The sequence below is a fragment of the Dasypus novemcinctus genome, chromosome 21, assembly GCF_030445035.2.
Source record: "Dasypus novemcinctus isolate mDasNov1 chromosome 21, mDasNov1.1.hap2, whole genome shotgun sequence".
NCBI classification, from domain to species: Eukaryota; Metazoa; Chordata; class Mammalia; order Cingulata; family Dasypodidae; genus Dasypus; species Dasypus novemcinctus.
Genome location: NC_080693.1, coordinates 28,115,543 through 28,140,283, shown reverse-complemented (window position 1 = coordinate 28,140,283; position 24,741 = coordinate 28,115,543). Strand labels below are relative to the sequence as shown.

Sequence of the window (24,741 nt, the reverse complement as noted above, 5' to 3'; positions counted from 1 at the left end):
ACAGTTCTTGCTGCAGCAGGACTCTGCGCCCCTGGCCCTCACGCAGTGCCAGAAAGTAATCGCTTAGATAGCGGCTTGTTTATTAAAATTATGGTGAAAAAAATAGGAGTCTCTAGGGCTGTTGGAGGTGGGGGCTGAGGGGCAAAGTCTGCGTGCAGGGCTCTTGCCCCGTCTTCGGCTGCACTTTCTTTTTCTTGGCCCCACTTCGGAGGAAGCTGGGGATCCCGTTGGAAAAAGACAGCCTTGATCTTTTCTGCGGTGGGGTGGACCAGGGTGACTTGCCCGATCTCCCCTTCTTGTGAAGAGCCTTCTGACGCAGCTTTTTACTGGCAGGCTCGCTGCTGGCCACAGGGGTGGCTCCATTCACCTGGGACTGCTTCTGACGTTTCTTCCGTAGCTTTGGGCTCTTGGCTGGGGTGCTGGGGCTCGTGGTGGGGATGGCCGGGGTGCTGGGGCTCATGGTGGGGACGGCTGGGGTGCTGGGCCTCTTGTCAGAGAGAGCTGGAGTGATGGGGCTCTTGTCAGGGACGGCTGGGGTGCTGGGGCTCTTTTTGGGGACGACTGGGGTGCTGGGGCTCTTTTTAGGGGTGGCTGGGGTGCCGGGGCTCTTTTTGAGGATGGCTGGGGTGCTGGGGCTCTTTCCGGGGACAGCTGGGGTGCCGGGGCTCTTTATGGGGACGGCTGGGGTGTCAGTGGCAGGGCACTTGGCAGAAGGCCTCCCATTTACCTGGAACTGGGCTGAGACCCTCGCCCTCATCCTTCTCCTCCTCCTCCTCCTGCCTGAGCTGGGGGGCTGCTCCCCGCCAGTGGAGGGCTGCCTGGCCTCGTCCTCGGGGGTCTTCTCCGGCTTGTGTTTCCTGCGCCTCTTGGTCTCCGGCAGGAACCCCCTTTTCTTCCGCTTCATGCTGATGGGGTTCTGGGGGGCACTGGGAACTTCCCTGACACTCTTCTTCTCTGACTTGGGGCGCCTAGAAGGGCAAGAGCAAGGTTCAGAAGGACGCTGCGAGGACGGGGGAGGACCCCGGCTGCCTGGCTCCCCCACCAGAGCGTGGGCAGATGGACGGTCTTTCCAGCCCCCTCCCAAGGTGTGGGGGGACCTCCTCCCCTGGCGTACTGGACCCCCAGGAACTTCAGGGCCTGCCAGTAGAGGTCGTAGAGGCGGCTGGAGCCGGCCACGTGCTCCCCCTGCTGCAGGCTCTGCCGCAGGCTGGGCTGGACGCCCTGCAGCACGCCCAGGATCGTCGTCAGGTCCACGGTCAGATCCTGCAAGGGGGGAAGGCTGCGGCTGCAGAGGTGCCGGGAGGCATGGCCTCTCCTGGGCTCCTGGTCCCCACCCTTCTGCAGGCCCTGCCTTTCTGCTGACTCCCACCCTCCCTTCTGGATCCTCCATCCCGCCCCCACTGACACATCACCAGTCTCTCTCTTCTAGGGAAGAAAAAAAGAGTCTCCCAGATACTGTGTTCACCTCCTTGTCAGCTCTCCCCAAGGCCCCGTGTTGCCTCACACCCCCCACCCCGGCTCCTGCAGGGACCCGGCCGCCCCTCCCCTGAGGGCACCACTAAGTGACCTCATGGTGGCCAAAGCCCTTCTCCCTGGCTCATCCTCCTGGCCACATGCTGAATGGGCTACTTCTGAATCGGTTCTCTGGCATCCAGGACACCCCTCTCCCCTGGCTTTCTCACCCCTGCTCAGGGTCCTTCTCGGTTCTGCTTGCCCCTGCAGAGCTGCTGTCTGGCTAGGCCCCATCCTACGCCCTCCTTCCTCACCCCAGGACCTTCTTGGAGAGCTCACCTCCACTTGGGCTTTGACTAGTGTCTACGCCAAGGACTCCCAGCCCCTCCCCTCTGGGTCAGACTGGGGGGAATCAGACGGCAGAAATGCACGGATGGCCCGAGAGCCACGCGTGTGCCCCGGACGCAACTCATCACCAGCCCCCGAGCCGCCCCCTCTCCCAGTATCGGCTGTCCTGCCCCCTTCCCCAGGCCTGGAAACCTGGAGTCATGCTGGGCTCCTTCCCAACTGCTGCCCACCGTCTGCAGCCCTCCCAGCCCTCCTCAGCTTTTCGACGGGAGCACGGCACCTCTCACCCCACCCCGGCCAGGCCAGGGCGGGCCATTTCCATCCCCTTCATCCACAACTCTCTCGGCACCCTGGCATTCAAAGCCTCTACCCCACAACTCCCCCACCCCGAGGCTTTGCTCAGTTGCTTTCCTGCACCACCCTCCCTGGTCCTGCCTGAAACCCCGTGACGCCCCCTGCGATGTCCCCCCATGGAGCCCGGGCTCACTGGGCCTTACCTGTTGCTTCACAGCCCTGAGAAGTGTGATGAGCAGCTCTACGGAGGACAGCTCCTTCTGCTGCTCCGACTTGGCCTGTGCCTTGCCCAGCGTCTGCAGGTTCTAGGGAGAAGGTGGCAAGGCTGGCACCCTGGAGAGTGGCTGCAGCCTCTCCATTCCCCAGGAGGGAGACTATGGAGGAAATATTTCCCCAGGAGACCCCAAATCTCACCCTGGGGCCTAGGGCCGAGTAACCCTCACCCCTTGGTTCCCAGAGAACGGTTTCTGATGGGGTCGGCAAGAGGGGGGGCGGTGTTACCTCAGTGACCTTTGCCAGGATCTGCCCAATGAGCTCTTCCCACTCGGGCTTCTCAAAGCACGACCTCAGCTCGCATATGGACAGGGACTTCTGGAGCAGAAGGCAGGCCTGGGCCTGGAGGACGGGGGGAACGCGGTCACCGGGCACCTCAGCAGGCGGGCCAAGGTTCAGGGAGCCAGGGTACCCGACGAGGCCATGACAACTCCAGGCCGCACGTGAGCAGCCGCCTGCTGCGGCGGGTGCAACCTGCCTGGGCTGCCGCTCGGCCACCACCCATCCCGTGCCCCCTCGCTGTGCAGGTGGGGACAGCGCTGCCTGGGGAGCGGCAAGTGCTCCTGGCTGGACAGAGGTGGGGCCTCAGCCTGAGCAGTTCCTGGCTCGCGCCCCCTCCCGCTGGCCTCCCAGCCCGGGCTGCCTGTCGGCCACAGCACCCGCCCTCCCTAGCCCTTGCCCTGTGCCTGTGGTGGGAGAGGGGCTGGCCGGGGGCAGCGGGGCAGCTCCCTCGAGCCTCACCAGCCAGAAGAGGGCTTGTGGCTCTGCCCGCCGGGCCCCGGGACACCGCTTACCTGCTGGCGGGCCCGTGTGGGGCCTGTCATGTGCTGAGCCATGATGGGAAGCAGGTTCTTACAGAGCACCTGGGGCGGGCGGACAGGGGCTGTGAGGCGGGGCCGGACTGGGCAGGGGCTCCCCGGGGCAGGGCCAGCCACACTCACCGGGTGCCGGGTGAAGACGCTCAGGAACATGGGGATGGTGAGTGGGCAATTGCGCTTGGTCAAGAAGGAGCTCAGCGCCGCCGAGTAGGCTGGGGGTCACGAGGCTCAAGTCCAAGCAGCTGGCAGCCTGGGCCGGGGGAGAAGGAACCAGTGTGGTGCCAGGGAGGGGCTTGTGGAGTGGGGAGCAGGGCCCAGGCTGCCTTTAGAAAGCCCTGGGGAGACCTGACCTTGGCCCCCACCTGTGAAAGGGGAAGCCAACTCCTGGATATCGCCTGCTCCTAAATTGGGCCCCTGCCCTCAGGGCTGAGCAGGGAGACCCGCCTCCGGCCCTCCTCACCTCGGGGGCCTGGGACTCGGGGCTGCTGCCGTTGCTGGCTTTCTGCTGCTTTGGGGCCTTGAGGGTCTCGCTGTCGGCCGTGTTGCCCTTCAGGACGCGGAGCAGGTAGAAGGCGGCGTTGAAGTAGTAGAGGGCGATGGAGGAGTCTGCCTGGTGGCCGGCCTGCTGCACCAGCCGCTCCACCTGGGTGTGCAGCGTCCCCACGGAGTCGCCCAAGTTCCGGCAGTAATGCCGGGAGTGGCACAGGTTGTGCCTGGGGGGTGGGAAGGAGCAGAGGGGTCAGAAGCTTCCCTCCACCCCTGCCCCCAGCCATGCAGAGCCAAACCCAAGTGCGGGGCCCTGCAGCCCCATCTCATGGGTGGGGAGATGGAGCTAGAGGAGAAAAGGGACTTGACCAAGGTCACGGGAGAGGCCCGGCAGAGGGGAAAGGGCGCTGGGGTGGCGCTTCACCACGGGCCCAGCACCGCCCGCCAGCACCCATCGCTCATGGGGCGGTGGCCTTCAGGCCCTGGGTGGAGTGAGTCAGTGTCTGTGCTCAGGACCTCCGTGGCCCTGAGGGGCTGGGAACAGAGTGGGGGGGTGAGAAGCAGGCCACTGAGCTTGTTCAAGCAGGTGGTGGGGAGAAGTAACTGAGGAAGAGCGAGCGGGGGCTGGCCCCGCCGGTCACATGCCCCCACCCCTGCCCGCCTGTCTCCCTGGATCCCAAGTGTCCATGCCTTTGTCCCACCCCGACCTGAGCTCCTGAAGGCAGGTTTGTACCTGCCTCCTGCATTGTACCCCCCATCCTGCCATTGCCCCTTGCCGTGCTCCTTGGCTTCAGACAGCCCCTAGACCCAGCAACCCCCAACATGTATCGTTGGGGATACCTTGGGGCTCCCCACACTGCCAGGACCAGGGTCCCCGAGGCCCTTCCTGGCCCCCTGCTTGCCTTAGGCCTCCTGGCCGGGCCAGCTCCCATTCACTCCACAACTCCCAGTGTTGCTGGCACCCCTCCTGGGAGGACTTCCCAGGTACCTTGCCATGGCTCAGACGCCCATGTCCCACACTGGCCCCCTTCCAGCCCACGCCCGCCCGCCGGCCACCGCCCAATGACCAGTCTGGTTTCCCAGCTCCACTGAGCTCTGTGAGGGCAAGGAGAGGACTGGGGGCGCCCCCTGGCTCTAACGCCCGGTTGAGCGCCTGCAGGACCGGCAGCCGAGGCCAGGCGAGCTGAGCGGCCTCGGCAAGGCTCCCGCCCCTGGCCGAGCTCGTGTGTGCCCCGAGGGCTGGCTCTGCTGGAGCCTCGGGGGGGGGGGCCGCCACTCACATGAAGATGCGGGCCGTCTTGCGGAGGAGGTCCTGCTCCTGCTTGGTGCTGCTGGCGCGCATGCTGCGGCGGATGATGAGCAGCAGAGGCTCGATGAGCTCTAGGACCAGCGGGTGCTCGGGCTGCTTCGTCACCAGCACCTCGATCAGGTCCAGCACCTGCGGCCGGGAAGGGCAGGCTCAGAGAGCTGGAGTGGGCGCGGCGGGAGCAGGGCGGCCAGGCCCGGGGGGGTGGGCGGCCGGGCAGAGGCGCGGCGGCTCGCGGGCTCACCCGGATCTGGAAGTCCCTCCGCAGCACCTTCTCCTTCTGCAGCTTGTTCTTCTCATCTCTGCGGGCCTGGATGCGCAGCTTCTGCTTGGCGAAGATGCTGGAGAGTTCCTGGTCCAGGGCCATCATGGCCTCGTCCCCCAGCTCCTCCTCCTCCTCCTCCTCGTTGTCCACTTCACCCTGAGGGGAAGACGCCCGGCCGTCAGCCGGGCCCCCGGTGTGGGCACCCGCAGACAGGCCACCGCCCCCCGGCTCCTGCTCACCGGCGCCTTCCCCGCCTGCAGCACCGCCATCAGCTGTTCCCGGAAGCCCTCGTCCACGTCCATATCGCGGTCCTCCTCCTCGCTCTCCTCCTCCTCGCTCTCCTCGCTGTCCTCCCTGTCGGAGCCGTCTTGGCTCTTCTTGTCCTGCGGGTGGGTGGTGTCTATGGTGTCCCTCCCCCCCGCTACCACGTTACCACGTACCCACCGCCCGCCTCGCCCCCTGCCGGCAAGAACCTCCGCGTCCTCCAGCTCCTCCTTCTCCTCCTCCTCAGAGTCATCCACGACCACCACGTTGTCATCCTCCTCCTGGCTCTTCTCAGGGTTCAGCACCTGAGGAGGAGGCCCGGGTCGCGGACCCGCCAGTTGTCCCCGACCCTTCAGCCACCCCGGGCTCCTCAGGCCCTCGCCCACCCCCTGCTGACCCCGGTCCGGCCCTGGTCAAAGGGCCCTGATTTCAGGGAGGAGAGAAGGCAGCGTCCTCAGGTGCCCAGGTACCAGCGCCCTTGTCAACAGAACCTATTGTCTCGGAGGCACCCGCAGGGCTGTGGTGAGGAGGGCGAGGGGACGGCAGGGCCCCAGGCCCCCGAGGGCCCTCACTCACGTCCAGGATGAGCTGCAGGGCCCGCGGGGTCAGGTGCGGGCAGATGTGGCTGAACACGCTGCGGGCCACCTGGCGCATCAGGTGGTTGGGCTGGGCCAGCAGGGCCAGCAGGACCTCCACCAGCACCTCTGCCCACGGGGGCTCCTGCAAGTCTGCAGGCAGGAAGGGGCTGAGCCGGGGGAGGTACCCCACTCCAGGCTCCCGGGGCCCAAGGACGCCCCCCCACCCCCGCTGTGGAGGGGACGACCCACCAGCGGCCTTGGAGCGGGTCCGGCGGGTCTTGCCCTCCAGGCTCTTCTGGATGCAGACCTGGATGTCGCCGAGGAGGTCACAGCTCTCTGCTGGGGACTGTAGGCAGGGCAGGGGGGAGGTCAGGGGCCAGGCCCCACTCCCAGCCTTTGCGGAGCCAGGCGAGGGGCTCGCCATGTGGCCCTGAAGCCTCCAGCCACCAGGTGGCCTTGGCCACCCTCACCCTCAGACCCCAGGTGTCTTTATTTTTTTAAAGATTTATTTATTGCCCCCCTTGCCGCTGGCTTGCTGTCTGTTCTGTGTCCATTGGCTGCACGTTTTTTCTGTCTGCTTGTCTCCCCTTGTTGCGTCATCTTGCTGTGTTAGCTCTGCGTGGGTGTGAGCCATCAGCTCTCCGGGGGGCGTGGGCCAGCTTGCCTTCACCAGGAGGCCCTTGGAAGCGAACCCAGGGCCTCCCGTATGGTAGATGGGAGCCCACACGATTGAGCCACGTCCGCTTCCCCAGGTGTCTTCACACCTAACCTGCAGCCGTAGGCCCCGAGAGCCCTGAGGGAACCTTCCACCAGACTCCCAGAGACCGAGGCCAGTGAGGAGCACAATGACAAGGTCAGGGTCACAAGAGCAGACCCCAGATTTCCAGGTTCATAATACCGGATGGTCCCCCTGACACCTAGCGTGGCGTGACAAAGACGGCATTTAAAACCACCCGTTTTAATTTAGCTGATGTTCATTAAATTAAAACTCAGACCAATTAAAACCTATCCTGCTGGGGAAAAGCCCAGCCTCCCGCCAGCAGCCAGCGAGGTCGGGGGGCCTTTTGAAAATACACTGCGTGGTCTGTGACACCTAAAACAAACGCTTTTCTCTCATAACGCAACAGACAGTCTCGACATTTAGGCCAGGGGTGGTAGAAAGAAGGCGAGAAGGGCAGGTCAGAGGCCTAGCCATGCTGTTTCCGACTCCCGGGCTGTGCAGCCAGACAGGTCCCTGCCCTCTTCCGAGCTGCGCCCCCTTATCCAAGGCTTGACGTGCCCCAGACTGCAGCCTCCTGCATCCCTATCAAGCTCAGAGCTCCCAGGATCTGCTCTGCGTGCATCTTGGAACCACCAGGGACCCTGCCGCTTGCAAGAGCCCAAGGCTAAGAACCGGAAGAGGCACTCTGGCCATCCATTAGCCACATGTCACCCACAGGTTGGGCCTGGCAGCGAAAAGAACCACAGCCACATACAAGAGCCCAGCGGACTGGGCTCCCCACAGCAGCCTCCTATGCAACATGAGAGGAACGCCTCCCAGGAAACCAGGGCTCAGAGTCAAAAAGAAACCACAAGGACAAAAGACTTCCTAACAATGACTGTAAGGTCTGGTCACGGTTCTGGGTGGAAAAAAAGAAAAGGAAACAGCACCGCGTACTTATTTAGTGCACGGATGTATGACGCGATAAAGAGTGCAGAGGGGCACAGATCCCAATGCATTACCACTAATTCCTGGTGGGTAAGAGTCAAAAATAAAAGGGACCCCTTTTTGGGCACTCATTAAGTACCAAACAATGGAAGAAATGCACCCCCAGGGTGGCAGGCATGCCGGAGTGGGTCTCATGCACGGGAAAGCAGCACTTTTCCTTGTGACATTCCAGCCCCTCTGGCCAGTAGAGCAAAAATTTTGGGAGGCTCCCTGGGACAGCAGATCGAGATCCTACGTTTGAATCCCAGCTGTCAGCTGTGCGGCCTAGAGCAATTTACTCTGCCTCTATGCCTCTGTTTCCCCATCAAAAGGGGGAAGAAGTGCCTGTTTCAGAAGCGTGAGGTTTACGAGATCCTGCACAGAAAGCTCAGGATGCTGGCTGGTGCCCGCGGGGTGGACTGTTTTCCTTGGGTTGTGGAATTCCACGTCGGCTTGGGAAACCTTCCAGCACTGACTCCCCAGCGCCTCCTTTGGCCACCCCACAGCCCACAAGCCCAGAACTCGAGCTCAGGCTCCCCGACTCCAGGCCGGCCATACCTTGAAAAGGTGGATGCCCACCAGGAGCAGCAGGTGCTGGAAGGCCTTGGCCTCTGAGGAGCGGGTCTCCAGTTCCTTCACAGTCTGCAGCATCCTGGGACCAGGGAGCGTGCCCTCAAGCCACTGCTGCCAGTGCCAGACCCCAAGGGACCTGCCCACTCCCTGCAAGGCCTCCCGCTCACCGGTTCCAGGCCTGGCGCTGCTGCGCCTTGAAGGCCGTCACGGTGGCCACGTTGCGGCTGTGGCTCAGCAGCGTGTCTGCAAACTGCACCAAGTGGTAGGTCCAGGGCCGCCCGTCCTGGGTCTGGCCCGGCCCCTGCTTGGTTGGAGAGCCGAGGGCCTGCAGCAGACTGTGCGATGGGTGGGGATGAGAACCCCAGGGCTGGACTCAGGCCACCCGCAGCTCCCCCCCACTTCCCACCCTCACCCCCGGCCCTCTCCCGAGCAGCCCACGGCCCACCTGAAGAAGGCAGTGCTGACAATTTCTCGGGTCCGGCTCTGCAAAGGGAAGGAGAACGGCTGTCCAGTCTCTGGGATTTGGGACATGGGCTTCTTTGTGTCGAAGAACGAGTGGAACAAACAAAACCTGGGGTGGGCGTGAAAGCAATCAGCATTAGCCTCAGGGAGCACTACCCAGGGTGACAGCTCCCCTCCCTGGATGGTGCCACCGAAGGCAGGGCACGAGGTGGGGAGGGGGCTGTCCTCTGGGCACGACCCGAGGAGCCAGGCAACGTGAGGGAGCGGGTGTTTCTCAGGCCTGGATCCCTAGTGGGGTTGGGGGGAACCAGAGCCCCCTCACTTTGACAGTGCCAAGTCAGGCCTCCGGTTCTATAAAATGAGGGCTAACAAAGCGCCCCCGGGACCGTGGTGAGGACGAGCGAGCACCTGCCTCTGGGCCTGGCGCAGATGACACAGGTGTCGGGCAAGAGGCCTTTCCTGCGTGGCGGGTGTGCAGAGGCTGCCTGCAGGACGCTCAGAGCAAGCCTGCACCGGAGGGCCCTGCGACCCCCGCCTCCGAGGCCCCTGGGGGATTTCCCTTAAATCCCCCCATGCCTAAGGAGTAAGAACGGCTTGTCTGCTTCTGGCTCTAGGGGCTCAAACCAGGGCCAGGCCGCCGACCCCGTCCCTTGGCCTCCCCGAGCGTGGCCGCACCTGGCCGTCTCCTCGATCAAAGCCTCCTCCTTCTCCACCTGAGCGTCCTCCACGATGCTGACCAGGCGGAGGATGATCCACTTCCGAAGCCGGAACACAGCCCGCTCGGGCCTGTGGGGTCGGAGTCGAGGCCACGGAAGCCATTTAGAGAGAGGGCACCCCGTCATCCCTCCCCCGCCCCGATAAAGGAACACCTCGCTCCCCCACCCTGGTGGCCAGCTGAGATCGCATGAAAGGAGCCGGAGGGCCTGCTCCGTGGCCCAGCGGCCTCCCCCCGCCCACGGGCCCCCGGCCCACTCGCCCGTGCAGGGAGAAGTGCTGGCTCCTCTTCTGGTTGCTGGTGCTGAAGTCGACCAAGGAGTCCAGGTCGGGCTGCAGAAACATGGCCTGCAGCCAGGCCACGTAGTCCCCGAGGGCGCGCGGACTCAGGAACCGCACCACCCGCCAGAAGGTGGGCACGACCGGGTGGCCCTGGTTGGTGAGGGACGAGAAGGCCACCACCAAGGCCAGCTGCCGCTCGGGGTCGTCCTGGCAGCCCTTCAGGAAGGTGCCCACGTACTCGTCCATCTCTGGGGCAAACTTGAACCGGTCCGGGTGCTGCAAGAGCCGGGCATGGCTGTGGCAGAGGGCCTGGCTCTGGGGTCGCCAGCCCCTTCCAGATTAAACTGAGGCCCAGGAAGCCTGCTCCCCTGTACACAGCCAGGTTGAGCCTAGAATCCTCCCCACTCCACTGCAGGCGCTCCTGGCCACCCCAGTGCTTCTGCCTGGCACCAAGCCCCCCCGATGCCTGGCTCCAGAGGCCCCCCCCTGGCCCCCAGTCCTCATGGGATCAGGACAGCCTGAGGCAGGACAGCGCAGTGGCCAACGATCCAGATGAGGTCGTCAAACTGCCCTGGGTTCAAACCCCACTTCTGCCCGTTTCTGGCAGAGTCGTCTGGGGACACACACCAACCCCTCACCTGCTCCCTACAAGCCAGGTAGCACAACACACACACACAATTATTTTGTGTAGCGGCTTGTGGAATCTTTCTAACAGCCTTCTGAGCTTGGTCATTGTCATCACCATTTTTTGAATGAGGATAATCAGGCACAAAAAAAGCTCGGAAGTAACTCTCAGGGTCCTAGGGTTCACAGGGGGTGGGACGGCCACCAGGCTCTTCACCACCACTGCACCTGCTGAGCCCGGCCCCGCGCCCGTCAGGTGGGAATGACCACACTCTGGAGTAGGTTGTAGAGACCAAGGTAGTGAGATACGAGACCACTTACTATGCACCAGGCACAGCTTTGTGTCTCTCGACCCATTTAATCTTCCCAACAGGGGGAGGGTCCTGTTGGCTGCGTTTTACAGGCGAGGAAGGTCAGGCACAGGGGAATCAACTAACTCGTGAAAAGCCACAGAGCCAGAAAGCGGTGGTGTCGGGCGGGGACACGGCAGCCTGGCCCTGGACTCTGTGGGCTCGGAACCATCGCCTGATTCTGACGCTGAGCACGCAGCTTAGTGTGGGGCAGGTGGATAATGCCCAGAACGTGCCCCGTGACGATGACAACCGTCATTATTCTAACATAAGCAGGGGGCAGCAGGGTCTGGCCTTGCCACATCTCTATTCAGAGAGGAGAACAGGGGCTCCAAGTGGCCCAGTTTTCCCAGAGGGTAAGCAATGCCTAGGGCCCAGGCCCCTGCCAACAGCAGCTCCGCGCGCCCACCCCAGGCCAGGAGCCTTGATGTCAAAGCAAAGAGCAGCCGACGCCCTTTTCCAGAAGCTGACCGAGCCCTGAGGAGTCCCTCCTCTCCCCCCACAGAAGGAAGCAGCCCCGTTGCCAGCCCTTCCTGGCAGTGCCAAGCTGCACGAGGGGGCACCCACCTTAGCACTGATCAAATGCTCCCCGATTAGGCGGATCAAGTCTCCCCGCATGACCAGCTGCAGCTGCACCTTGCTTAGCAGGGGCAGGGCCGCGCCCAGCAGGCGGAAACACAGGTAGCTAAGGGACAGAGCCTGGTCAGAGCCCCCGGCTGCCCAGGGGGACCTCGGGACTGCCATCCCACCCCCGCCGGGGGTGGGGGAGGGAGTCCAGACAGGACCAGGGCCGCGCGCACCTGGATGGCCAGTACTCCTTCTTCAGCAGCCCCTGTTCTACCACGTCTTCCCAGAACCGCGGGAACTGCTCCTCCTGGAGTGCGAGCCGGAGGAGGTTGAGCGCCACGGCGGGCAGCCTGCGCTCCTTCTTCACGGCAATGGAGGCCACCTTCAGGACGTCCACCAGCCTGTGAGGAGGGCAGAGAGGGGTCAGGACGCCCACCTAGCAGGAAAGGGCCAGGTCCCCAGAGCAGAGGGGCCACCCCGGACCTCACCACGTGGGACTCCTGAGAGCCAGCCCACCCGCTTCCTGCACAAACACGCACCTGGGAAGATTCTCGTCTGAGAACAGGTTGACTGGTCCCAGCAGCTTCTCAAGTGTCTCAGGGACCTTCTGCTTGGCCAAGAGGAAGAGCTCCAGGTGCTCGGGAGAGCCCAGTACCATGTTCAAGTTGGCCGGGAGGACCTTAGGCAGGATCTCCTTCAGCGATGCCTCTGGGGTCTAGGGGTGGGGAGACGGGAAGTGGAGGAGGCTCACTCACAGCATCCTTAGCCTTTCTACCTGCCCGGCTCCCATGAGGGACCCTGGCACCATCCAAGGAGGGACAGCCACGAGCTAGCTCGCTATGCCTTAGAACCATCAGAGAGCATCTGTTAGACATTTCCAATTCCCAAGTCCCAGGAAATCGGGTTTTTAACAAGCATTCCGCTGAGGCTAAATTACCCCAGGGTCATCTTTTGATAATTATTTTTGGCTTTCAGAAAACCAGCCTGGTTTTTGGTTGTTTTTTTTAAATCCAAGGAGCCCTTAGCTGTGAACCAGGGCTGTGGCCACACCAGCCTCCTGCCTTCTTCCTCAGTCCTCAGAGGTGGGAAGGGGGTCTAGTACCAATCTGCCTCAGTTGCCCAAGTAGGGCAGCGGAGGTCCCTACCCGGAATATTTAACGATGACAAACACAGATGTAACATGTGCCACATGCCAGGCACTGTTCTAGAGCTGCACTGCCCACTACAGCAGCTACTAGCCACAAGTGGCTACCCACCACCTGAAACGTGACTAGCAGACTTGAGAGCTGCTCTAAGTGCAAAACATCCCAATAACTTTTAGAGTATTGATTACACGTTGAGATGGGAGAGTCTTAGGATATACTAGGTTAACAGAAATAGATGGAAATTAATTTCACCTGTACCCTTTTGCTTTTTTCATGCAGTGACTAAAGACCTTCAAGTGACAGACATGGCTTGCCTTCTTCTTTCGAGCAGACGGCGCTGCTCTGGAGCGTCCTTGCACGCTCCCCTGAGTCTTCCCAAGGTTTCTAGAGAGGGCTGGTCAGCCCATACCTCAGAGAGGAGGTCCACCAGGGCCTTCTGGGGCTGCTCCTGCAAATGGTTGTGGTGCTGAGCTAAGACCTGCAGCAGCTCCACCGACTTCATCAGCATCTCCTGGTCCTGGTACCACACAGAGGGGCAGAAAGTGTGAGCAGGGCACGCTCCTGTGTCATCGTCCCCCGCCCCAGGCCAGTCCAGGTGTCCCAGGGGAAGCTCTTACCTTCACCAGCCGACCGGACTGAAAGAGTGCCAGCACCCCAAACAGGTTTGCAAAGAGAGCGGATCTTATCATCGTCTAGAAAGAATTCCAGGCACTGGTGAGAAGAGCCCAAGCCCTCCCGTTCCCCACCATTACCTGGGGCTGCCACCCTCCCTGGAGGCCCACTTACCTTCTTCACCTTCTGCAGGTCATGGGTTTCCTGTATCTGCTGCAGGACACTGCACAAGGGGATGGCCTCAAAAGACTGTAACAGCTGCCAGGAGAGAAAGGGGCTCAGGGGAGCAGCCCACCCACCTCCAGATCTCCTCCCCCTTATCCCTTCAACTTCTGCCAAAAGGTCTTGGGTCCCTGATCCCACCCCTGGATGCCTCTGAAGCTGCACCCCACTGTGCAGATGACAGAACACTGCTGCTCAAATGGAGCTGAACTTTACTTCTCAGCCCCATTCCCACCTGAGTTTTAGAAAATACCTGCCTTGGCCCCTAGATTGCTTGACACCCTATCACCAAAAGCCTGCTTTAAGGCCCCCAACGCGGGCTGTGGGTCTTTATTACCCTTCCAGTCACCCCAGCATCATGGAGAGCCCCCTGGGGGTGGAGGGCCCCTGACCCTTCAGAGGTGAGGGTGCTGACCTCAAAGCTCACTCCTCCAAGTGAACATGCCTAAGGGGCGACCATCCTCCAGCCCCACCTGCCTGGGCTCCTTTGTAGCCAAGATCTTTGCTCACACATTTTTCTCTCCCTCCATGTGGCGAGTCTTCCCTCAGACTGGGCAGGCTCCTATCAGCTCCATGCATCCCTCCAACCTATGACACCCCTCTCCAGGCAGCTGAGGCATCGCGCCTCCTCAGACCCCTCCAGGCTGACCCGCATGACGGGGCACCTGGCCGCGCCAGCACCTCACCTGTGCCAGAGCCAGACTGTAGCAGGGCCGGGACGTCTCTCGCCCAACCCCGAGCCCAGTGATCAGGCGCTTCAGAGCGTATTTCATCTCGGATCCCTGCGGAACCAAACACAGGCCTCGAGGTGGCGCGAGTCAGCCCGCCCTCGCGGAGCCCCGCACCTCGGCCAGCGCTCACTTTGGCATCTCGGTTCGGGACCACGTGTCCCTAGCGAGCCCCAAATCCCTGGTCCGGCCGCCACACGGGTGCGGGGATCTACGTGGCCCGGCCACCATACCTCCGGCCGTGTGCGCAGGTACTCCAGCAGCTTCTCCGTGGCCTCAAGCCGCGCCTCCTGCTGCGGCTTCGCAATGTCCCAAAAGAAGTCCAAGAACTCGCGGCTGTGCTGCAGCAAGCCTTGGCGATCGGCAGGCCGGGGGCCGCTCTTCGTCGCCTCCTCGGGAGACACAGGCTCAGCGACGTCCTCACTCTCCATCTCCGCCATGCTGCGCGAACACGTGGGCCCTGAAGCCTGCCTCTTCCAGGTCAGGTCCTGGCGCATGCGCACCGCTTGGGTCGCCTGAGGCGGAGACCGGAGAGGGGCGGGGCGGGGCAAAACCCTCGCTGGTCTGTGCCGCGGCTCCAACCTGGGACCCTCTCCCCGGCCGCTGAGGGCATTTCGGGAGCTCATCTTAGAAAAAACAGAAGCACGCGAAACAAATCGATCCGCCTGGTCCCGGCGTGGCGCCTGCGCTCGGAATATTGAACCTTTCTACGGCTTCGCCCCTGTGCTGGGCGCTGTGCTTAGACGTAGAAACAAAGATACTGCTTCCATGCGAGAAGAGACAGCTGATGAACAAGCATCCAAGGAAATTCTCAAAATGGTAATTAGTATGAAGAAAATAAATGGGGGGAGGGACACAGGTCAGAAGGAGGCTTTTCAATTCTAAATCGCCTGGATTTATCACCTACTGAAGACATTGCCTGGAATGGATGTAGCTCAACTGGTTGAGCACTTGTTTCCCACGTATGAGGTCCCAGGTTGGATCCGAGGTACCTCCTCAGAAGAAAAGCAAAAAACAAAACAAAAACATTTCAATTGAAAAGAAAGCTCGGGAAGCGGATTTGGGAGGCCCAGGGTTCAAACCCTGGGCCTCCTGATCAGTGTGGTGAGATGGTGCACTGCAGTGCTGATGTGTGCAAGGAGTGCCGTGCCATGCAGGGGTGTCCCCCACGTAGGGGAGCCCCATGTGCAAGGAGTGCGCCCCTCAAGGAGAGCTGCCCGGCGTGAAAAAAGGGAAACCTGCCCAGGAGTGGTGCCTCACACACAGAGAGCTGACGCAGCAAGATGACACAACAACAACCAAAAAAGACACAGATTCCTGGTGCCACTGACAAAAATACAAGTGGACACAGAAGAATACCCAGTGAATGGACACAGAGCAGAAGGGGAGAGAAATAAACAAAAAATAAATCTTTGAAAAAAAAAAGAAAGCCCAGTAGGTCCTAGGATGCTGATGTGAGGGCATGGTCAGAGAAGGCTTCCCTGAGCCAAGGACCTGTGGGGGGAGAGCTGCACAAGGACAAGGAGCCCCAGCGCAAGGATCTTAGAGGGAAGAGAATTCCACAGGGTGGACACTGTGGCTACCAAGGCCCCAGAGCTGGCTGGGACAGGGCAGGCAAGGAGGGTTAGGGAAGCAAGATCCTCTCTGCCCTCAGACCAGGATCAGGAGTTTGGATTTGCTGCTGAGTGTGGTGGGAGTCAGTGGAAGGTTTTACACAGGGCCGAGGCTGGATCAGAGCTTCATTTTTAAAAGATTACTCTGGCTGCTGTGTGGGGGTTGATTCTAGGAGCACAGAGGTAGAAGCAGGAAGGCCAGCTAGAGCGGATGGCAGACTGGATGAAGGTAACGTCAGAAGGGGTAAGATTCTGGCCAGTTATGAGCTGGTCGGGGTGATGGATTGGAATTGGGGACAGGAAAAGAGAGGGATTACAGGTTTGGAGCTAAAATAACTGGGTGGGTTGTAGTCCCATAGTCTAAGCTCTAGAGAAAATTTTTTGGAGGGTGGAGGGGGATGGAGGTGGTGAAATCAAGAGTTTTACTAAATCAGAGATGCCTTTTACAACTGGGGCAGAGGCTGCTACTGGCCAGCCCTGCTTTTTGGCCTGAGAAGCTGTCTCTGAGTTGTGGTTCTGAGTGACCCTCACCCTCAGGGGGTGGTCAGAGCCGGCGGTGGCCTTTAAGTTCCACATGCCCAGCTCCAGCCCCTTCTGTACCCAGGCCTCTGGGGCACCTCCTCCTCACCCTCTCAACCCTTTCCTGTTCTCCAGTTCGTTTCAGAAAGTGAAGGGAAGAGGTTTACTAAGTCCTTAGGGTGCCCCAGGAGGCAGGAGGTGACTGGAGCAGGGGGAGCTGAAAGATGCCCCTTCACATGGCGAAGCCCTGACACCAGGTGCTGATGGGAAGTTAAAAGGCAGGAAAATGGCACTTAGCATCCAGACTTGATGTTTATTTTGTTTCCTGTCCAGCTGTAAGAGATCAACAGGCGATGGCCCCGGTGTCCAGAAGAGAGCTCCATGGAAACACTGGAGTTGGCCCAGAGGGTTCCAAAGGGGAGGATGGAGATGCCAGCTGCACCCCAAGTCCACCTGCCCTGACCAGTGGCCCTCTGCTACCTGACCATCCCAGAGCTGGGTCCCTAGGCCCGGCTGCTCTCTCTTCATTAACCTCAGCCTCCTAAAAGGAGCCAAAGATTCTGTCCAGCATGGGTGCTTCTAAGATGCACTGAGCTAGCCCTGAACGTCTAGGTAATTGACAAGGTCTGGGTTTGGGAGCCACTGACCAGCTCAGGGGTCACTGACCAGGCCAGAGGTTGGGGCTGAAGCTGCGGCGAGCACATAGTAAGTGCACGCCCCTTGCCAGACCCTCCCCAGTTAGAACCCCTGGAAGGGGCAGCAGCCACGGGGGACGCTGGAAACGTGAGCATGCTCTGCACGGACTGCCACCTGGAGCAGGGTCCCTTGGCCACAAGTCCGGGGGCTCTCCGTCGGTCCTTGCTGGGCCTGGTGCTGGTGTTGGGTTTGGGGTGCTGCCAGGTGACTGAGCAGGGTGCTAGTCATGGCTCTGGCCACCGCGGGGGCCCCCGAAGCCACCAGCCCCAGCACATCGGCCTCTGTGTCATCTGTGCTGCCGCGGAGGATGAGGGGACAGGCCCAGCCACTTGCTGCAGGCCCGGCCTCCAGGTTGCTGAGCAGGACCCCCGTGCCGGGGGACAGGCGTCTGGAGCCGAAGGAGCTGTTGAGCGAGGAGGTGAGAAGGAGCACAGAGCCGCCGCTGTCCACGGCGGCCAGGACGCTGCTCACGGGGGGCCCGGCAGCTTGCAGGAGCTGTGGGCAGGGGGCAGGGCTGGGGGCCCTGGAGCCGCGGGCTGCCTCCAACAGCGCCAGCAGTTCTGGGCCGGCCGAGGGGCTGGGGGTGGTGAACACTCTGCCCTGGGCCATGGGCAGCTGCAGCGCTGGCTCCAGGGTGGGCATGGGGCCAGCCGAGGGCACCTCCAGCCCCAGCTCACTGGCCACCAGACCCAGGAGGGCATCGCCGGGTGGGTCTGGGGTGGGGGCAAGGGCTGCCCCGCGTAGTACAGCCGCCAGTCTCGGGTTGGCTGCCCGGGCCCCAGAGCCCAGAGGTGCCCCGTCGGCGTGGCAAAGCAGTGGGCAGAGGCCCTTTGTGCCCTGGGCTGCCAGTGCCCTGGCCAGGGGCGCGTCCACCAGGAAGCCCTCCCGAGCCAGCGAGGTGGGGCCCTCCAGCAGCTGGGGCCAAGGCAGGCGGCCGAAGTGGGCGTGAAGCAAGTGCAGGGTGGGCAGAGCCGCGGGCAGCCCCAGGCCAGGGCGCAGGGTCTGCGCTGGGCCCGAGGTCAGGGCAGTTGAAGTGCCAGAGGAGCTATTGTGGAAGAGGCCCCAGAACATGGCACCTGCGGGGAGGGGAGGACAAAGGGCTCACAGAGGGGCCAGGGGCACTGGCCAGGACTGGGGTCGGGGTCCCTCAGCGATCTCAGGTCAGGGGTCACTGGCTTGTTTGAAACTGAGCTTAGCAACTGAGCCTGGGATTAGGGGTTACTGCCCAGGCCTGCAGACAAAGGTCAACTACCAAGGCTGGGGTCAAGATTAGGCTCGGGGTCAGAGGTCACAGCCTAGGGGTCACAATCACTGCCTGTTAAATCCTAGGGCCAGCCCACCAGCCAGCCGTGAGGTCAGGGCCACTGCCTATGCTTGAATTCCAAGTCAGTGACAGAGCCCGGGGTTGGGTCGCCTCTGGGGTCGTGGGTCACTGACCTAGCCCTGTGGCGTGAGGATGCACCACCGCCAGGCACAGTGCTGCTCCCACTCCGGCGTCCACCACATTGCCCCCGGCAACAAGCAGCTCTCGGCCCAGGCGGGAGCACGTGGCTGCAGCAAGGAAGGCTCTGTTACGGGAAGGGGCCAGGGACCAGTGGCCCCTGCCTCTCCCCAGGCTGCCCCCAGCTCTGACCTGCAGGGCTGATGACGGCCCCGTGGGGGTATACGCCGGGGTGGTGGGAGTGTCCGGTGGGCGGAGGGGCCGCAGAGCTCAAACTCCCTGTCGAGGCGCCCCAGGTGTGGAGTTGCCTAAGGGCCAGGGAGATGCCAACAGCCAGCAGCAGCAGGGCTGCAACTAGCCGGGCCCAGGCTCCGGGCAGGCCACCAACCTGGTTCCTGCAGAGAAGGGTGTCCTGAGCCAGAGCTCCCTGGGGGTACCCAAGAGCCCCAAGACAACCAGGGAATGTTTCCCAAGGAGGTTTGGTCTTGTAAGAGGAGTGTGCATTTGCCAGGGAGAAAGAGTTTTCAGGCAGATGGCACAGGATGGACAACGACATGGAGATGGGAACAACGTTGGGGAAACTGAGGCTAGCTAGGGAAGGTCTGGGAAGGAGGTTGGAGAGGCAGGATCAAGTTAGTTGGCAGAGGGGCTTGAGGGGGCCTTGACAGGGGAGAAGAGGCCGAGGAGACATACCTAGCAGAGCTGGCTGGCCAGGTGTAGCCAGGCTCCAACCCGTCAGGCAGGTGCCTCCTGCCCCAGGGGTGGGGGCTGGGACAGAGCGACAGGCAGGGGCTAGCTTGGTACAAATGCCCCTTCCACTTCACAGGCCTTTGGCTGCCCAGCCCCGGCCTGGTCTGGGGCTGCAGCCCAGGTTCCTCCCATCCCCATTCGACCAGAAAGTTCCTGGAGCTGAGCCAGGCGTGGGGTTGTCGGTCCCCCTCAGGGACTTGCCAGCCTCAGACCTGAGGAGCCGGGCACCCAGACTCACCCAGAGGTTTCCTGGGGCCTTCGGGGGTGGGGAACCAGCAGTGCCGACGGCTCCTCTTCCTCCTCAGACTCCAAGCCTGGCTCCAAGAGCAGTAGCTTCTGGTACTGGGGTTCCATGGCCCCCAGTGCCTGCCCAGCCCTCCTGGCTGCCAGCCTGCCTGGCTGAGTCTTGGCCCTGCCCAGGCTGGGTGGGTGGGAGGGAGGCGGAGGCGGCCTTGGGGAAGGGTGGTGGCGGAGGCTAGAACAGGTTTGTGCAGGTGGAGGACCGGGGCGCCAGCGGGAGGCTGCCCTGTAGGGACCAGGGACCAGGGGCTCTCATAGCAGGGTGCCCAGAGTGGATCCCTGTCGAGGAGGGGGACCCCAGCCCTGGACGCCGGCTGGCCCGGTCCCCTTGGACGGGTCCCCCACCCAGCCCTGGACTCTGGTGTAGGAACAGCGGAGCTTGAATTAGAGCTGCAGTTACTTTGTGGCACATCACGTGACTAGGTTCAGCTTGGTGCGTGCATCTGGGCTGGGCCTGGGGTCAGGGTTCAGCCTGAATTCTGGGTTTCCCTATCTGGGGAGCAGTTTCCTGGTGGACAAGGGCCTGTCGTATGGCCTCTTGTCCAGCAGGTGGCGCCACAGACCTCTTGGGAGCCCACCCACCCTGGGATCCTCTTCACTTTTTAGGCTGCCTTCGGTTACTCTGGGGTTCAAGTGGGGGAGGGAAAGGAGGTAAGGGGCAGGAAAGGTCTTATTTTATATCACTTCATTAATGAAAACAAATTTATTACAACAGTTGTACAGAAAAATCATGCAGAAAGAATTCCATATATCCACCACGGTTTTCCCCATTATTAATATTTTGCATTAGTGTGATACCTTTGTTACGATAAATAATATTATTTTAATTATTCTATTAACAATAGTCCATAGTTTACATTAAGATACACTCTTTGGGTTGTACAGTTCTATTCTGGTAACTTATACACAACCTAAAATTAGTCGTTTTGGTCACTTTCAAGTAGACAGTTCCGTGGTGTTAATGACATTCGCAGTTTTGTGCTACCATCGCCACCATCCGTTACTAAAACTTTTCATGACCCCACACTGAAACTCTGCACCCCTTAAGCACGAACTCTGCATTCCACACCCCCGCCACTGGCCCTGGCACTCTGTAATCTACCTTCTGTCTCTAGGAATTTGCATATTCTAGTTATTTCATGTAAATGAGGTCATACATAGTCACTTTGTATCTGGCTTATTTCCCTCAACGTGATGCCTTCAAGGTTCATGGAAAGTTCTTATTTTGACTAGTACTCTTGTGAGCTGGCACAAAAGCTGACTCTTCAGCTAGTGTGAGCTTTTGTAAGCTTCTCCAAGACCCTCTATGCCCACCATTATTAGGCTCTCACTCGCAGTTCCTGGGTGTGCCTGGCAGCTGACTTCTAGGTCCCCTGGCTGTTCAAGTCTTGACCTTCGGCCTCTCGCTGCTGAGGTCTCGTCATCCTCCAGGTGGCGCTGTTGGGCTGGTTGCTGGCCCTTTTTTCCCTTGGCCCATATGTGGGCCACAGGAAACATTCTTTTTCCCCAATAGACTTTACGGGTACCAGTTTCCAATGCAGCAACCTCCCTTCAGTTTACCAGCAAACCACTATTGGCCAGTCTCTCACAATTCGATTTAAAAAACAAGATCTATTGAGTTATAATTTACATCAAGGAAAATGCACCAGTTTTAGTGAATAGTCAAGATAAAGAATATTTCCATCACACACAGGTTTCCCAGGGCCCTCTTGCCCCTCCCCTTCATTGTGACTCTTGGCAACCACCGTTCTGATTTCTATTCCTATACATTTGCCTTTATCACAATATTATGTAAATGAAATCATTAATATGTCTAGCCATTCATATCTGGCTTCTTTCACTTAGCATATAATTTGCTTTTGTTTCCTATCTAAGCCCAAGATTATAAAGTTTTGTCAGGTTTTCTTCTAAAAATGTTACAGTTTTAACTCTTATATATAGGTCTATGATTTATTTCAAATTGATATTTGAGCATGGTGTGAGGAAACCATCAAGTTTATTTTTGTTTTTGCATACAAGTATCCAATTATTCCTCATTGAGTTACCTTGGCACCTTTGTTAAAAATCAACAGACCATATATGTGTTTATTTCTGGACTTTCTATTCTGTTCCATTGATATCTAGGTCTATCTTTACACCAGGAAAACACTATCTTGATTACTGTAGTGTGTCATAAGGCTCAAAGTCAGGTCTTTGTTTGAGTCTTCCAGCACATTTCTTCTTTTTAAAAATATCCTTTGGCTAAATTCTAGAATTAGCTTTAGCTTGCCAATTTCTACAAAGGAAAGCCTAGTGTTTTTTGTTTGTTTGTTTAGTTGTGATTGTGATCGTCTATATATCAATTTAGGGAGAACTGACAACAATACTGAGCCTTTTTTTTTCAGGTTAAATAATATTGAGTCTTGTACTCCATAACATGGTATCTCTCTCCATTTATTTAGGGCTTCTTTAATTTATCTCAGCAGTATTTTGTAGTTTTTCATGTACCGGTCTGCACATATTTTGTTAAACACATCCTTAAGTGTTTTGAGTTTTTTGATGCTATTATAAAAGTGTTTTAAAAATTTTCAATGTTTCAATTATTGTTCATTTAAATAGATACTATTGATTTTTGTGTATTGACCTTGTATCCTGAGGTAAAATTTATATCATGTAAAATTCACCAGTTTTCATGACTACAGCCATTTATTAGATTTTTCAGGCATGACTAAAGAGACCAGTTATATATTCTCTGTTCTATATTCTCTGTTATTGAAGACCCCTATTTCACCCTCAGTTGTACCTCTAGTTCCTAGAACAGTCTGTGGCATATGGTAGGTGCTCAGTGTTTGTTGACTGACTGACTGATGCACATTGAACTTTCTGAGAGTGATCCTACTGAAGCCCCTTTCCCTAGTGCTGAGGCGAGCGACAAGCACACACCCCCTTTGTTGCAGGGGGTTGGTAGTGGGAACACTGCATAATCTCTCCAGAGAAATTCTCTAATTTTTTCAGCCCTTTGAGCCTCTCCGGCTGCTTTTGTGAGTGAGGGGGTGATCAGCTCAGGGTCGCAAAGCCTCCTCCTTCGCAGCCTGCTTTGGTGGTCTCACGTCACCGTGGAACGGAGGCGGCATTGGCACCTATTGTCTTGGAGTCTTAGTTGATACTGAGACAGGCAAGTCCGGTTCTCACATCCTGCTCCGCGTGTTTAAACCACTGCAGGAGGGTTTCTATCACAATTCCTAACTCCTGCAAACCCAGAGAGGAAAAATAGCTCCCGGGACACACAGATAACTGTGGCCACATTGGGGCAATTGAGTGGGGGAGGAGGGGAGGAGGGGAGGGGGGAGGGGGGGGGGGAGGGGGGAGGAGGGGAGGAGGGGAGGGGGGGAGGGGGGGAGGAGGGGAGGGGAGGAGGGGAGGGGGGGAGGGGGGGAGGAGGGGAGGGAGTGGCAGGAGACGTTGCCGGGTGGGGGTTGGGGGTGGATACGCTGGGAGAGGCCTGGAGGACCCGGAGGGCCTGCTGGGGACGGGGAGGGCTCCGAGGCGCTGGGGGCAAGGGAAGCGTGGGGCGGCCGCAGGACTGGGGGAAGAGCAGGGCTGAACTGGGTTGGGACAGGGCAGATGTGGGAAAAGAGATGGGCCGAGATAGCGTCCAGGGAGAACTGGAGGAGCTGGGCGGACGGGAGAGGACGCGAGGCCTGGAAGCGACAGTGGCGCTGTCTTCGAGGGAGGAGACGGCCAGCCGCGAGGTCCTCGTCGCCTCCCGTCGCTGGAGGAGGCGTGGGGCGCCAGGGGAGGTTTGGAGGACCGAGGAGACGGCTGGGGCGGCGGAGAGGCGCTGCGGGTAGCTGTGGGCTTGGAGTTGGGGGCGGGGCTGGGAGTAGAAGGAGCCTGGAGAGGGCAGAAGACCCGAGCTGCCACCTGGGGCGAGACGGGGAAGGGGGCAGCCGGGAGCGGCTGGAAGAGACCCGAGGGCTGCGGCACTTGGGGGGTGTCAGCTGGGCCTGGCGGAGCCGACGGCGCCGTGCCGGGGAGGAAGGGAGCTGGGGACGCCGGAGGGGCTGAGCGGGGAGGAAGGGAGCTGGGGGCGCCGGAGGGGCTGAGCGGGGAGGAAGGGAGCTGGGGACGCCGGAGGGGCTGAGCGGGGAGGAAGGGAGCTGGGGGCGCCGGAGGGGCTGAGCAGGGAGGAAGGGAGCTGGGGACGCCGGAGGGGCTGAGCGGGGAGGAAGGGAGCTGGGGACGCCGGAGGGGCAGAGCGGAGAGGAAGGGAGCTGGGGACGCCGGAGGGGCTGAGCGGGGAGGAAGGGAGCTGGGGACGCCGGAGGGGCTGAGCGGGGAGGAAGGGAGCTGGGGACGCCGGAGGGGCTGAGCGGGGAGGAAGTGAGCTGGGGACGCGGGAGGGGCTGAGCGGGGAGGAAGGGAGCTGGGGAACGCGGGAAGGGAGCTGGGGGCGCCGGAGGGGCTGAGCGGGGAGGAAGGGAGCTGGGGGCGCCGGAGGGGCTGAGCGGGGAGGAAGGGAGCTGGGGAACGCGGGAGGGGCTGAGCGGGGAGGAAGGGAGCTGGGGACGCGGGAGGGGCTGAGCGGGGAGGAAGGGAGCTGGGGAACGCGGGAGGGGCTGAGCAGGGAGGAAGGGAGCTGGGGAACGCGGGAGGGGCTGAGCAGGGAGGAAGGGAGCTGGGGACGCGGGAGGGGCTGAGCATGGAGGAAGGGAGCTGGGGAACGCGGGAGGGGCTGAGCAGGGAGGAAGGGAGCTGGGGACGCCGGAGGGGCTGAGCGGGGAGGAAGGGAGCTGGGGACGCCGGAGGGGCTGAGCAGGGAGAAAGGGAGCTGGGGAACGCGGGAAGGGAGCTGGGGACGCCGGAGGGGCTGAGCGGGGAGGAAGGGAGCTGGGGACGCCGGAGGGGCTGAGCGGGGAGGAAGGGAGCTGGGGACGCCGGAGGGGCTGAGCGGGGAGGAAGGGAGCTGGGGACGCCGGAGGGGCTGAGCGGGGAGGAAGGGAGCTGGGGACGCCGGAGGGGCTGAGCGGGGAGGAAGGGAGCTGGGGAACGCGGGAAGGGAGCTGGGGACGCCGGAGGGGCTGAGCGGGGAGGAAGGGAGCTGGGGACGCGGGAGGGGCTGAGCGGGGAGGAAGGGAGCTGGGGACCCCGGAGGGGCTGAGCGGGGAGGAAGGGAGCTGGGGACGCGGGAGGGGCCGAGCGGGGAGGAAGGGAGCTGGGGACGCGGGAGGGGCTGAGCGGCGCCGCGTCTACGAGTTCCACCCCCCACCCCCCGTGATGAATGGATTTCTCACTCTTTGTAGTTCGACCAGTTTTGGCTTAACTCATTTCCGGGCTGAGTTAGGTGCACACCTAATTGGAATCCTTGGCCCCTCCTGGCCCCACTAAAATCC

General features: G+C 60.6%; 2 protein-coding genes and 1 long non-coding RNA gene across 5 annotated transcripts; 1 reads left to right on the top strand and 2 right to left on the bottom strand.

Annotated features, from left to right (window-relative positions):
- Window positions 1-63: 63 nt before the first annotated feature.
- Window positions 64-14,525, bottom strand: MYBBP1A (MYB binding protein 1a). Its single transcript, XM_058283744.2, is given in 28 exon segments — window positions 64-455; window positions 705-968; window positions 1,115-1,263; window positions 2,298-2,399; window positions 2,596-2,709; window positions 3,162-3,230; window positions 3,309-3,401; window positions 3,403-3,435; window positions 3,646-3,898; window positions 4,952-5,109; window positions 5,222-5,398; window positions 5,482-5,625; window positions 5,716-5,811; window positions 6,083-6,234; window positions 6,334-6,430; window positions 8,330-8,423; window positions 8,512-8,679; window positions 8,790-8,915; window positions 9,482-9,592; window positions 9,783-10,078; window positions 11,344-11,461; window positions 11,577-11,744; window positions 11,883-12,058; window positions 12,898-13,005; window positions 13,106-13,180; window positions 13,275-13,358; window positions 14,009-14,104; window positions 14,284-14,525. Coding segments are annotated over 28 exon segments (4,071 nt in total). The 5' UTR covers window positions 14,491-14,525; the 3' UTR covers window positions 64-112.
- Window positions 14,526-14,551: 26 nt separating this feature from the next.
- Window positions 14,552-21,935, top strand: LOC131275009 (uncharacterized). 2 transcript variants are annotated; one of them, XR_009182368.2, is made up of 2 exons: window positions 14,552-15,907; window positions 16,516-21,935. It is a non-coding gene; the product is annotated as an uncharacterized lncRNA (long non-coding RNA). The 2 variants fall into 2 exon arrangements; XR_009182367.2 differs by having other exon boundaries at window positions 14,559-15,892.
- On the bottom strand, window positions 16,921-19,423 carry GGT6 (gamma-glutamyltransferase 6). 2 transcript variants are annotated; one of them, XM_071210386.1, is made up of 4 exons: window positions 19,308-19,423; window positions 18,512-18,714; window positions 18,316-18,429; window positions 16,921-17,954 (listed from the first exon to the last, which is right to left on the bottom strand). In XM_071210386.1, the coding sequence occupies exons 1-4, from the start codon at window positions 19,421-19,423 to the stop codon at window positions 16,921-16,923; spliced, it is 1,467 nt and encodes a 488-aa protein (XP_071066487.1). The 2 variants fall into 2 exon arrangements, with proteins under 2 accessions (XP_071066487.1, XP_071066486.1); XM_071210385.1 differs by lacking the exon at window positions 19,308-19,423 and having other exon boundaries at window positions 18,512-18,875.
- Window positions 21,936-24,741: the final 2,806 nt, after the last annotated feature.

Bases quoted from the DNA above. Each gene is read 5' to 3' on its own strand.
- GGT6 (XM_071210385.1), bottom strand. From the start codon at position 18,875: ATGTCGTTGTCCATCCTGTGCCATCTGCCTGAAAACTCTTTCTCCCTG. The intron at 18,430-18,511 runs GTCAGAGCTGGG...TCCTTGCTGCAG, and splicing joins GGCCGTCATCAGCCCTGCAG to CCACGTGCTCCCGCCTGGGC. The intron at 17,955-18,315 runs GTCAGTGACCCA...CCCTCCCCGCAG, and splicing joins TCCTCACGCCACAGGGCTAG to GTGCCATGTTCTGGGGCCTC.